General features: G+C 36.2%; 1 protein-coding gene across 3 annotated transcripts in view; it reads right to left on the reverse strand.

Moving 5' to 3' along the window:
* Window positions 1–125: 125 nt before the first annotated feature.
* The window catches only part of LINS1 (lines homolog 1), a 29,450-nt gene continuing 15,992 nt past the window's right edge, over window positions 126–13,583 (reverse strand). For 2 of the 3 annotated variants that reach the window (XM_022598861.2, XM_089906893.1), the window contains exons 3-7: window positions 13,492–13,581; window positions 12,514–12,655; window positions 11,465–12,055; window positions 10,050–10,221; window positions 126–8,195 (exon numbers count right to left, since the gene is read on the reverse strand). In XM_022598861.2, coding sequence (XP_022454569.1) covers window positions 7,310–8,195; window positions 10,050–10,221; window positions 11,465–12,055; window positions 12,514–12,655; window positions 13,492–13,581 — 1,881 coding nt within the window. In that variant the 3' untranslated portion in view covers window positions 126–7,309. The remainder of the gene's footprint in view (window positions 8,196–10,049; window positions 10,222–11,464; window positions 12,056–12,513; window positions 12,656–13,491; window positions 13,582–13,583) is intronic. The other variant, XM_022598862.2, reaches the window with a different exon arrangement.

Below are 13,583 nucleotides of genomic sequence, written 5' to 3' on the forward strand. Positions count from 1 at the left end.
CCTATCTGAAGGTGTCTTGACATACTTTTTTGTCCATACGGACCTTTCAGAGAATCAGGCTGTTTGTGATTACTCCTAAATGTTACTCTGATTTCACTCTTAGTTGTTAATAAAACTCATTCATATAAAGCTGTTGCCAATCAATTTTATTTTCTAGTTCACCACTCATTTTCACTTCCATATAACCATCAAATCATTCATTATACATATTAAAAGTGACACACAAGAGGACATATGCCATATTCAAGCAAAGAATGCTACATGACACCCAAAATGCTTTACTTGTCAACAATCTAGTAAGGGGAATCTTTCCACTTTATTACAGAAAAAAATAGCAAAATCAGAAAAAAAATTTAAAACACAATTTATAGGAAAATCGGCAGTCAAAAATCCAATTCTATTTTACAGTAGTGGGCTATACTACTCTTATGTTTTACAGAAATGAACAAACAAAGTCAGCAATTTAGAAATGGAAAATAAACTTCCTTTCTTAGCACATAAAAAAAAGTTTAGCTGCAGGAAAACCTGTGCTTCCTTATTATAGTTTGTTAAATAACTTAAAAAACAAAGTTATAAGCAATCATAAATGTGCTGCTGGTGTGTTCACTTTGTGGGCCTCAAGGGAGAAATGTGTCTGGCAGGAGGTCTAAAGCACTGTAAAAAAACCCCACATGCTATCATGATGCCACAGACAATCCCAATCCCCACTCCTAGACAATATCTTTAATGTAAACCCATGTTTTAAACTCTACAGCTTTCAATGATTAGGTAGACTCTTGTCTCAAACCAGACTAAAAACACCTGAACTTTTCTCACTGGAAAGGAAATCATACCCTGATCACATTCCATTTCTCAGTTCTTCTAAGTATTAGAAAACTGTACTTTCTTTGAAAAAATAGCTAAAGTTCCAAAGAGAAAAAAAACCCACAAGCAATCCAGGGTATATATAAACATGTATTTTACCCAACACAGTGAGTAACTGTACTATAGTTTACTCAATCTACTTGAAAAGGTTAATGCCAATGGCAAATTTAGAAGGGGATCCCTGTTTTTTCTATATCTTAAAAAATACTAGTGAGCTGTATAATTAGGAGGGGATACATGGGGTTAACTGTAAAGGCTTTGATCTGCTTTGTTCAGCTCCACTTTCCTTAGAATAATTAGAAAAACTTACAGTTGGTTTGCTAGTCTGACCTATAATAATATAGTCAGAAAAGGCATTTTATCAACCACAATTTTCAAATGAGTATTTTAATATAAAGCAAGACAACTCTATACGGTGTCACAAATGACAATTCATAAAAGACCAATTAAAGTTCAGTATTTAGGTCAAGTTTTTCCAAACCCCTGGGCAGCCCAGGTGGGCTAAATGCAGCGTGAGTGGGCCACATGTGCCCTGAGGAGAGGTCAGGAGGCAGGTCAGAGTCCCAGCAGGTGCTTGGTGACCACAATGTTGCCTCTGGGGATGGCATTCAAGTCAGTGATGACACAGTCATGTCACAGGTGCCACAACAAATCCCAGTATTCAGATGGCACAGAGAACACAAATAAGTTGAAAATCACTGTCCTGGTGGTTTCTACCTCCTCTCTCTCTCCTCTCTCCGGGTCCAACTAAAGCTGGTTTGTCACAAGTGAACAACAGCTTCCTGATGGTCAAAACGCCCAGCGTCTTCTTCTCAGATACTAAACTCCATATACATTTCCCTTCTCAAAGCCCTACCTGACCTTAGTTTCTGCAAAGTATTTCTTGTTCTCTGGCCTCTGTTAATTTTTTTCACTTTCCTTCTTCATCCAGACCTCTTTCCCTTCCTCTCCCTAGTCTCAGGGAAATCAGACCTTCTCCTGTGATTTTCATAATGCATAGGCAAATGACTCCTATGTCTTGCTCTAACGCTGATCTTCTCATTTTCAACACAGGATTTCTGTCTGCTGGGCATGAACATGTGCTGAAGACAGTGCCCAAGTCACTCAGGTGAAGATGGAACTCATTTTTCTCCTCGAGACTGTAATGATCTACTTCCCCTATTTCTGTGAACAGCAGCAGCTGCATCTCCACCGTGCATGTGCGAGTGAGAAAACAGCTCCTGTCTCAGGCTGATCCTCTCCGTCCTTTGTAAAATTTAGGTGTATTTTTTTTCCAGTTATATATTCACACATTGTTGAAAGACTCAGTCTTTCAGTTCTGGAAATTTTTCCTGGATTACTTTAGTACTTTTCCCTCTCTGTTTCCACTTTTCTGTCTAGAACTTCTGCTATTCAGTTATTGAACCTCGTGAACTGTCCTCAAATTTTGTCATTTTTATTTTCCAATTTTTTTCGTCCTGCTGTTATACTTCTTAGATTTCCTCAACTTACATTTCTATTGAGCTTTTCATTTCTGCTATTGCATTATTCATTTATAAGAAGTTTGTTTCTCCTGAATATTTTTTTATGTATTATCTTTTATAACCATTTATCTCTGAGGATATTACTAGATTAATCTCCTCCTTGCCTAATCTGTCTTGTTTTGGCCTCTGTCATGTTAAGAGGCTTTCCGCAAATGCCTCGTGATCCTTGGCTGTTCACTCCTATGTAAGAGTTGGGCACATAAATGCCAACTAGAAACTCTGCCCATGGGTGGTTTGTGACTGTGGGCTTCATAGTTGGGAGACTTGGCCGAGTAATTTCTTTGGGGACCCCCCCCTCCACACACACACAATGTATCTTTAGATCTTTCCTCTTAAATCAGTGTCCGATTCCACAGAACTCTCTTCTAATTTCCTGGGGGAAAAGGTTAGGGGTGGTGGTGGTTCTCAACATTCAGTATGTGTCTAATTAATCCCATTTCAGTGTGGTAGCCCTGTCCTCAGCTGTGCCTGCTGTTCCTCAGTCCAAAGACCTGCTAAGGATTTGGCTTTCTTGGACTGCTCAGTCAGTGCTTGTGTGTCTCACTGCTCCTTTACTCATGTCTTAGTGGGTCTATGGAGGGAGGGGGCCTGATGCAGGCATTCAGCAAGAAGGCCTTGCTCCCCCTCTTCCATTCCCATTGCCCCTGATGCCAGTGGGACTTCCCCAGGATTCTTTTCAATCTTTCTACTTGTCTGTCTAGCCAATATATTGCTACGGAAGTCACTTTCTTCAAACACAAAACCAGTCACTTACTTGAAAACCACACTGGTTCTCCACTGCCTACAAAACAGTCAAAACTCCTTAGCACAGCACACAAGGTCTTGGATGCTCCGACCCCAGCATAGCTTGCCAGCATGACTTCTCTTCATACCACTTACCACACATAGTACAACGTTAGTTTTAATAGTGCACGTGTACCACCCTCTGCTTGAAGACAGGCAGTTATGGAGAGAAGGTTGGAACTAGACTGACTAGATCCACTGTCTCGGCTCTGCCACTTTACCAGTTTACCAAGTTAATCTCATCTGCAAAATAGGGATCATAATAGTACCTATTATTGTGAGGATTTATCAGAGCACTTGGAACAGCAACCGGCATATAGGAAGTGTGACTGATATATGCGTTAAAGATTTTAGGTCTCTGCACACCTGTCTGCCCCAGAAGACTATCAAGTCCTTGGAGAGGATCTCCTCTTATTTGCTTAACATCTGTGGTGTGTTTATAATAATGGGGCAGACATGATGCTGTTCACGAGGGACAATGTAAAAAGAGCATGGCAAATGGAGATGGTTGGCAAATTATTAAAACATAATGTGACAAATGCTACAATACAGGAAAGAGCACAGTGAAGAGAACATAAAGCATGTAAGATCTAATTGTTCACAACAGGTGGAGAAGGCTTCACAGGTCCAACATTTAAGATGGGGCTTGACCAAAAAAAAAAAAGATGGGGCTTAATGAATGAATATGTAAGGCAAAAGGTGGTGCTCCTAAGACAGTGAGTGGGGCGAGAACCACAGGTGAGACTAGAGGAACAGGTTGCACAAGGCCCTGTATAACCTGTTTGAGTCTCTTATTTTGTTTCAACCACTGTTTGTCAATTTCACCATCCTAGCACACTGGGAGTGCCATAGACAATTTTGAGGAGTTAAAAGTATTTTGTTACTAATAGCTGAAATGCAGCTACTTGGCAATTATTTAAAAAATAAATTAGAACACGCTTCCAAATAATGTTGAAGAAACCAGATATGAAAGAACACATACTCTCTGATTCCATTTACATAAGAGACAAAGCTAGGCAAAATTAATCTATGTTGTCTCAATTTAGGGTATAGTTACCTTTACCGGTGGATAGTGACTGGAAGGGGATCCAAGGGGGACCCCTGAGTGCCAGTAATGTTGTTTCTTGATCTGGATACTGGTTTCACAGGTATGTTGTTTGTGAAAATTCATCAAGTCGTATACATGTATTTTGCTGTATCTGTTGTATTTTAAGTTAAAACAATAAATTAGATTCATGACACTTTGTGGTCACTTGGACACACATGCGTTTACTTGAAGAAGAGGTGGAGTTACAGACTGGAAACTCATCGTGCAAGTATCACTAGTTTTGTGTTCCTTTATGGACTACCTCAGGACAGCTCTGGTACTCTGAACAGCCAGGAAAGTTATCACATGGCCAGAGTCAAGTCACCTTCACCAATAGTAGGGCTCCAGTGAGGGTGGAAGGAATTGGCTTACACCTAAGGGTTAGTTATATTGAATATATGTAGCATTTCTGAAATGCCAACACTCTGCATACATAGGAGACTGCCTTTTCCTAATTTTAGATATTATAACAAGGGACTGATGGTTCCTTATTAACCTTATAGAGAAACACAGGTCAAAAACACATCTTTATAAGCATGACTTTTAATGCATTTAACATTTATGTACCCTTAGGAACATAAAGAATCAGGTTTGTTTTTTTCCTTTCCTTAAAAAAATTTTAACTAAAAAAAAAGGTACCCAATTAAAAACAAGTAAGAGTAGAAAGAGATATATAATGAGAAGTCAAATTTTCTACTTCAGATCTGTTTCCCAGGGCAACCACTATTAGTATTTTCTTATATGTTCTTACATAAATATTTTATAAACACACAAAGGCATATATAAATGTGTATTACTCCTTCCCCACCTTCTTTTCTTAAACAAATGGGAGCCCAATATACTCACTTTTTTTAACTGTAGATGTTTCATTTCTGTAAACATGAATACAGCTCATTCTTTCCACAAGTATATATAACTGAGCATACATACTATGAATATATATATTATGACTTACTTAACCAGATTATTTCTAGTCTTCTGCTTTTATAAACAATGTGGCATTGATAATCCTTGAAGATACATACTTTTTAATTTACGTAGAAGCTGCCCCAATGTATACCCCCAACTCTGTTACCAAACAGAGTTTTTGACCTCTGCATTTCTCTTTGGTTAACATTAGTATCTGTTATTTTGATTAGCCATCCTGTTTAGTTCCACTGATCTTCCCATTTCTACCTGAATGAGTACTACCCTGTTTTGATTAACACAGCCTTAAAATATATTTTAATGTCTGATAGGTTCAGTCTCCTTATATTTCTCTATAAAAGGATCACTTAAAAAATATTTTAAGGACATTTCAGACTGTCTTAATGACAGACTGACCAGCGCAATATAGTTATGCTCTCAGTATATAAATCCATCACAGACCTTGGAGATATTGTGGATTCAGTTCCAGATCACCACAATAAAGCAAATATCACAAGGTGAGTCACATGGATTTTTTGGTTTTCCAGTGCATATGAAAGTTATGTTTACACTATACTGTAGTCTAGTAAGTGTGCAATGGCATTATGCCTATATATCTTAATAAAGAAATACTTTATTGCTAAAACATGCTAACCATCATCTAAGCCTTCAGCGAGGTGTAATTTTTTTGCTGGTGGAGAGTCTTGCCTCGATGTTGATGGCTGCTGACTGATCACAGTGGCCGTGGCAATTTCCTAAAATAAGACAGCCATGAAGTTTGCCCCACTGATGGACTCTGCCTTTCATGAACCATTCCTCTGTAGCAAGCAATGCATTTGACAGCAGTTTACCCATAGTAGAAGTGCTTTCAAAATTGGAGTCAATCCTCTCAATCCCTGCCGCTGCTTTATCAACTAAGTTTATATAATATTTTAAATCCTTTGTTGTCATTTCAACAACCTTCACAGAATCTTCACCGGGAGCAGATTCCATCTTAAGAAACCACTTTCTTTGCTCATCCATAAGAAGCAACTCCTCATCCATTAAAGTTTTATATTTGTAACAAATAATGAAAAGGTTTGAAATATTGCAATTACTAAAATGTGACACAAAGACACAAAGTGAGCAAATGTTGTTGGAAAAACGGCACCAAAAGACTTGTATGACACAGGATTGCCACAAACCTTCAATTTGTAAAAAATGCAATATCTACAAAACACAATAAAGTGAAGCACAATAAAATGAGGTATGCCTGTAATGACATGAAAACTTGAATTTACTGCCTCCTCTCAAAAAGACAGAATATAATTATCCATATCACAATTTTAAATAGGAGAATTACCTATTAAAACTCTTCTTAAAGAATACACTTGTGTTCGTAGACCACATATATACATATAGAGCTAATCACCTCTCTTTAAAAAACTGCTAAGATTCAAGTTTTTTACATATTACATTACACGTAAATACCTCAGGGGGAAATAATAACCATACTGGCTTAAACAGCATCCCTCCCCAAATTCACATCTACCCAGAACCTGTGAATGTAACCTTATTTGGAGATAGGGTACCTGCTGATATAATTAAGCTAAGATGCGGTCACACTGGATGAGAGTGGGCCCTAACCCAGTGACTGGTGTCCTTACAAGAGGGAAACTGGATACAGATAGACACACAGGGAAAATGTCATGTGACAACAGAGAAAGAGACTGATGTCCAAGAAGCCCAGGAATACCAAGGATTGCCAGCAATGGCCAGAAGCTAGGAAGAGGCAGGGAAGGATTCTCCCCTAGAGCCTTGAGAGAAAGTGTGGCCCTGTAGCCATCTTGATTTTGAACTTCTAGCCTCCAGAACTGTGAAAGGATAAATCTCTGTTGTTTTAAGCCACCAAGTTTGTGGTAATTTTTACAGCAGCAATAAGAAACTAATACAATAACTATCCCAAATTTGTGTAAGTTGAACTACCATAAATTTTGAGTGCTATACTTGTATCAAGTGACTTATCATTTGATATATCTTTTTCAGTCACTAGGCAGCTTCCAAAAGGCAAAGGAAAAGCATGTTAGAAAACCCTTTTGAAGTTTTTTTTTTTTTTTACTGTTACCTCATTAAGGCACAATTATATTAGGGAAAACCAGTTCCTGTTTTACAAAGGAGTCATACTTCTATTATATATTGTCTCAATATGTTTTAACAACTTCAAAAGTGCTGTTGGATTATATGGGAACAGATTTTTCTTCTGCAAACGATAAATGGCACCTTGTAGCTCTTCAAAGCACTTTACTGTTCTATAAGATATTCCCACTTTAGAAGCAATGTTATTTGGGCCTATGTCACAATCAACAGAGAAGGGAGTATTAGATTCTTTGGGAACCAGAGACCTTGACTGAGACTCCAGGCTAAGTTCTTTTTTATCCCTACTTGTTCCAATTGTGTCCTGAATTTTCTTCATTGCTTCTTGGTGTAAAGATGTTAGTCTACTGTTTGCTAAACGCTGGTCTGTGGATTCTTCTTCAGAATCATCAGAGGTTTCGTAATCTACCAGACTTTGAGAAGTTCGTTGGGGAGACAGACTATTAGCCTGGAGTGTGGCCTGGGCCTCCTCAGACATCACAGCATGGTTCAGTGGTTCAGAAGACGCTTCAGAAGCCCAGGAGACCCAAGCATGAGCATCTCTGTGATTACCAAGAACGGCCAAAGAACTAGGCTCTGTTTGGTTGCTGCTTCTGTCTTGGACAAGTGAGGAGATACAACAACAAATATTTACGTTATCTTTAGATTCAGTTATATCAAAGTACTTGCAAATACTGAAAAAATTATCCCAGTCTTTTTGCAATAATTTTAAGTACCTAACAAAATACTCAAGAAAACAGGTTTCTGATGAAATCAAAAAATCAAGAAGAACTGTAGAATCAAATCCTATATTTTTTAATAAGAATAAAAAAATACAGTGTGGATTATAGCCATTTTCATGTGTGTGATGGTTCCACATTTCTTTTTCTTGGGTCAAGCTTTCAGTAGCTTCACATTCTCTGAAAACAAAGAGAGCAGAGACTTCAGATTAATGACTGTTTACAAATGCAAGTTTTGACAGATGTAATTCACAAACCATAAATTCTCCTATCAGATTTCTTTTTAATGTATGCATTATTTTAAAAACAAAAAAAAATTTCAAAACAATCTCTTTTTCCACAAACTCCATATAAATCTGATTCAATAAAATAAATAAAATCCATTGACTTTGGTAGTTCTAGTTTCTACCTGCCCAATTAAAGTCCTCTGTCTTCCTGTCTCTTGACATCAGAATTCCTTGCTCCTACAGGTAACTAATTCCCTGTGGTAAGGTGGGAATTAACCTCCTTCCTTTCCTTCCACACTTGCCTCAACAGGGGTGGGCATGTGACCCAAAATGACCAATCAGAGTACCCAAGCTCCTGGCCACCATGATTCCAACATGAATCTGTGACCCACGTAGGCTAATCAGATCTCTCCAGGACTTCTGCTGGCACCATTAAAGATTATAACTGTAAGGCTGCTGTAAGCCTGGCACTGCTGGTGGCCCTGTCTGAGAATTAATTCAGAGCCGTGAGATAGAAACAAAGAGAAATAATCAATGACATGGTTTGAGTCATATACAGTTACATCTGATGCCAGTTTGACCCCTTAGAATTCCCAATTAAGAGCCAATAAATTCCATTTTTTTTTTGCTTAGACTAACTTATGTTGATTTCTATCACTTATAGCCAGTCACTCTTAACTAATACAGTTACATTAAAAAAAATACATGTGACATGAGCACATGCCTCTGCGAGCACACTAAACTCAAGCTAAGAAAGTTAGAAATTCACATACAAAGTAAATTTAATTCAGAGGCTTCCTCTTTCTTGAGGAGTAAGAAGTCAGCTTTGAATACAACTAAGATATACTCTACGAGGCATGTGCATTCAGACAGAATTTGTATTTGACCGTTTCTAAGCCTAATTCAAATCGCATGCAGGAATTCTGTGTTCTTGATTAGAACCTTTTGAAAATTGGCCCCAAACTCTTACAGTCTGAAAGCAGCCACTGCCAGCAGTGTCATAATACAAGTAAGAACTGGCAGCACAACACTGCACCGACAGTCATTAGTAAGAAATCCCTTTCTCTGAAGCCAAGAAAGAAATGGAAATAAAGCAAATACTTTAAGGTTTTAATAAAGCAGAAGCAGAAACAGTGTAAAAGGTCTTCAGTTATTAACTTCATTACCAATTACAGATATTTGCCACAAGAAGATTGACCCAAGATTGACCAAGTACAGCTGTTTTAATAAACAGAAATAGGATCAGTATAAAATGTCATAAGTAACGTAAGTTCATAATCAATTTCAGATATCTGCCTCAAGATGATATCAATCCCAGTTCAACTGTACATTAAAATGAAAATTTACAACAGCTCCTTTGATTACTTACAAGATTGTACTCACCTTTACAAAGGCAAAAATCACCTTACAGAAGTTCAATACAGATAAGTTAGTCTTAGAGGTGAAGAGAGTTCTTAAACATCAATTAAATTAAGACTTAGACAAGTGTATTAACTTACTCCTGATCACACAGGTAAAGCAAAGGTGGTGACTCAGCCAGAACCCATGCTGTCTAATATCAGTCTAGTTCTAATCCCTAGATCTGCCTAGCCAGCCAAGTTTTCATAATGAGAACTCAAATGTAATCTATTTTCATGTAGGGCAGGGTTAAAGAAAGGAATTGGAACTTATAAGGAAACCACAAGATTGTTAGGGATTTTTTTTTTCCCCTAATGATGGAAAGTAAATAGTATGTCCAACACATTATTAAAAATGTTTTCTGCTTTCCTGGCATGTAGTTAGTATAATTACTTTAAAATATACGAACCTGGTCAACTTCAGGTAGATGCCCATTGCTGTTTTGGCAGCCTCCAGCATGTCATCGTCTTGTTCTATGAAGACCCTAGACAACCACTCACAAAGATTGTGTGATCGCAGAGACGGCTGAAGGTGAGGCTTTAAGAAGGTCAGTAACTCAGACATGAACCTCTGTAAATCAACTTCAAAAAAATGCAAATTTCAAAGAGCAAGCAGCAGTTTATGAATGCATTTATAATAACTTGCCTATATAAAAATTTATAATATCTAGAGTACTTTAAAATTCATTTTCATAATTCACACTTTCAAAAAGTTTGTGAGTTAGGGATTATCTCCACTCTGTATATTAGGAAACTGAGCTTCAGAGAAAAAAATGACCCAGTCAGTAGGATACAGTTAAAATGTATAGCCAGATCATCTACTTCCCACGCTGCCAAATAACTAATTACCTCTGAGAAATAAAAGTTACATAAATTCTTGCTAAAGGCATATAAATGAATGAGTGGTAGGCAACAGAAATCACTTCACTGGATGTCACATGGTTTGTTACTAGAGGCAACAATGCACCCAAACAAAAATAATTTGCCCTCAAAATAACAGAAAAAAATTTTTTTGTTTGTTTAAAATTGTTTAAAGTATTAAAAGAAAGTACTACTATTAAGCACAAAAGTCAAAACAAAAGTCAAAAAGGTTTTGAGGAGTTTTAACTGCAATTTAAAATTCTTGACATATAACATGCGCCATCTAGTGTTGTAAATGATAACTGCACAGGATTATATCTTGGATGTTGTTACTACAAGCTAAATGTTACCTAAAGCAATTCAGGGAAGTCACTGCTTACAATTCAGACCTTTCACTGAAACTCTATGCTGCTTGCTTAGAGACGTTTACTATTCATTTTTCTCAAATGAAACAGAGGACATAATCTTCCCCAGCACCTATACTGAATACTTTAAATGGCTCTCTTTGGACTCTAAGTTAACATCCTGGAAATTTTATACAAAAATTTCTTCATCAATATAACTTCTGACATAATAGTTTCGATTCAACTCCTAATTGTCAAAAATCTGTATTAGTAGATATACCAATTTTATGAAGGAAAATATGAATAATATACTACAAGTAACTGAATATGAATTGACTTACATTGCTTACTTCGAAGTGACTCAACAGCATCTTTATTTTTTAAACACAATTATTAACTATACTATGCAAATTCAGTTTAGAGCACAAAACTGAAACTTTATTTCTTAAGGTAATTCTAGTTTTTTCTCTTTTTTTTGAAGAAAATTAATAAATTATAACTAGAATAACATATAGCTTAAATTGTGAAATTACAGTCCTGAGATTTGATAATTATGAATAATTTTACTTCAGTAAATAATTACCCATTACTTTGCATGCAAAAGGAGTTGAGAGAGTTACCTTTCATTTCATTTGCTGAAGCACCATTTTGAAACTTGATTTCTAAGGATCTTATGATAAGTAAGCTCGCTGCTCTAAGGATCACATGATCTGGACCAGGGACACACTCACATCCAGGTTGGACTTCATCGCCTCCAAAGCAGGAAGGTTTTCCATAGACAGACAGTGTCCTCAAAAAGCCCAAATCCACAGCTTGCAGAACAGCATCAGCCAAAGCCAACAGGTCCACATCTAAAGGATGATCTGGTGCCATGAAGGTAGGGACGGATCCCCGACAAAGGTCTTCACCCACTTTGCAGAGAAGGCACTTTTTGATGAATATGATGAATTTCCTTTTGACAAAAGCCTGAATAGGCCAGGTAATAACATCGAACACACAAGAAGGTTTCAAAAATAACATCCTCTGGCAAGTGAAATGTAACTTCAGGTGGATTCTGGAGGCTATAAGAAGTTCAAGCAATTCCAGGAAACATATCAAGCTGTTTATTAGTTTAGAAGTATCTTGGTGGTTTTCAAAATGCTGAGAAAATAAGGAATTGTAAAAGACTTCAAAAATAGTGTCAAAAGGAGTCAGGAACTGCTTTAGAATTTCTGTGATTAAAAAAATAGTAATTATAAGCAGCAGGAAAAACAAAGACTTCTTAAAAAGCAATTTTACAATTCAATTTTTATAATTATTATCCCTTTATAAGATGAAAAAATGGATTGGATTGTTTATCTCTAACACGAGCAAATGAAGATACACAGACTAAGTAAGAGCTAATAACCATGGCTAATACCCATTTTACAAATATCAGTAACATCAGACGATGCAAAGGATATATAAAAATGAAAAGCTTTAATTTCAATTTTTAATAATAGTGAAGTTTTACTTTTTTTCCTTTTAAAAAGGTATCCTCAATCAAAAAATATGGGGCACAATTCTTTAGTTTTTCATACTTCAAGACAGATCAGACGTTGTAAAGTAAGTTTTACTCTTCATTATATAACTATAATGCTCCTTGGGAACAAGATAATGACCATTGTTTACAGGGAAACATAATTCATACCTGTTTTTTGTGAACATGTATCTTTAAAGATTTCTTTTATTACAAAGGTAAGCATCCAGAGGCAATGTACTACTTTATCACTTTCAGAATATTCAGAAAGATTTTTTTGGCAAAAAGAAATCCAGGAATTACTCAATGTTATCTAGAAGTTAGAAAAAATTTAAAGAAGTTATAATACAATATTTTCTTTACAATTACAAATTACCTATTATATACAACTCAATACAACATTGCTTACTCCTTTCCAAAAAAAAAGTATGATAATATTTGTTAAAACAAGGACACAAATATCCTAATATTCCTTAAATCAAGAAATTCAATATGCCATAGAAATAAAAGATCAAAGGGAACATGAAAATATTAGCAGTGATTATTATCTCTGGTAGCTGGAATGATATGTAATTTTTATTTTGGTCTTTATACATTTTCTCTTTTCCCAAATTTTCTACTGCAAATACTGCCTTTTTTAATTCAGGAAAGAATGTTATTTTAAGAAAGGAACAAGCAATTATAGCTGAAAGAAGTCAGTAAATTTAGATTTGTTCATTAACTAATTCAGAGATAAGAGAAAAATCTGATAATTTGTTCATATTTTTTCATTATGCTGAGGACCACTCTTAGAATTTATTTATATTAAACCTGTGAAAATGGTCTTAGTCTCAAGCAGGGGTTCCTAAACCTTTTTTTGGAGGGGAGAAAGGAGGCCCACCTACTTCTTTGACAATCTGAAGAAAGTTATGAACTCTCTGACGTGAAACCCATCTTTTGGGTTAAGAATCTGATTTGTGAAGATTTACAACATATTTAAGACTCTAATCCTTGATATAAGCCATCATCATATTATTCTATTCTTACACTTTTGTGGATTTACACGTTATTGTGTGAGCAAATATTTTATTGATAAAATATTGAATGCCAGAGAGCAATTTTAAAGAAACTATAAAAGAAACAGTAACATAATTTGATTACTTATCTTACCTTTTCCTTCAATTGGAAATACAGAAGTAGTGCAAGGCACTTTGCAGCCATGTGAGATAACAATTTATCCGAGTTTTGGAACATACAGGTCT

This window comes from Delphinapterus leucas, chromosome 2 (genome assembly GCF_059928025.1).
Source record: "Delphinapterus leucas isolate spDelLeu-1000000601 "Yukka" chromosome 2, BTC_Dleu_Yukka2, whole genome shotgun sequence".
Classification (NCBI taxonomy): Eukaryota; Metazoa; Chordata; class Mammalia; order Artiodactyla; family Monodontidae; genus Delphinapterus; species Delphinapterus leucas.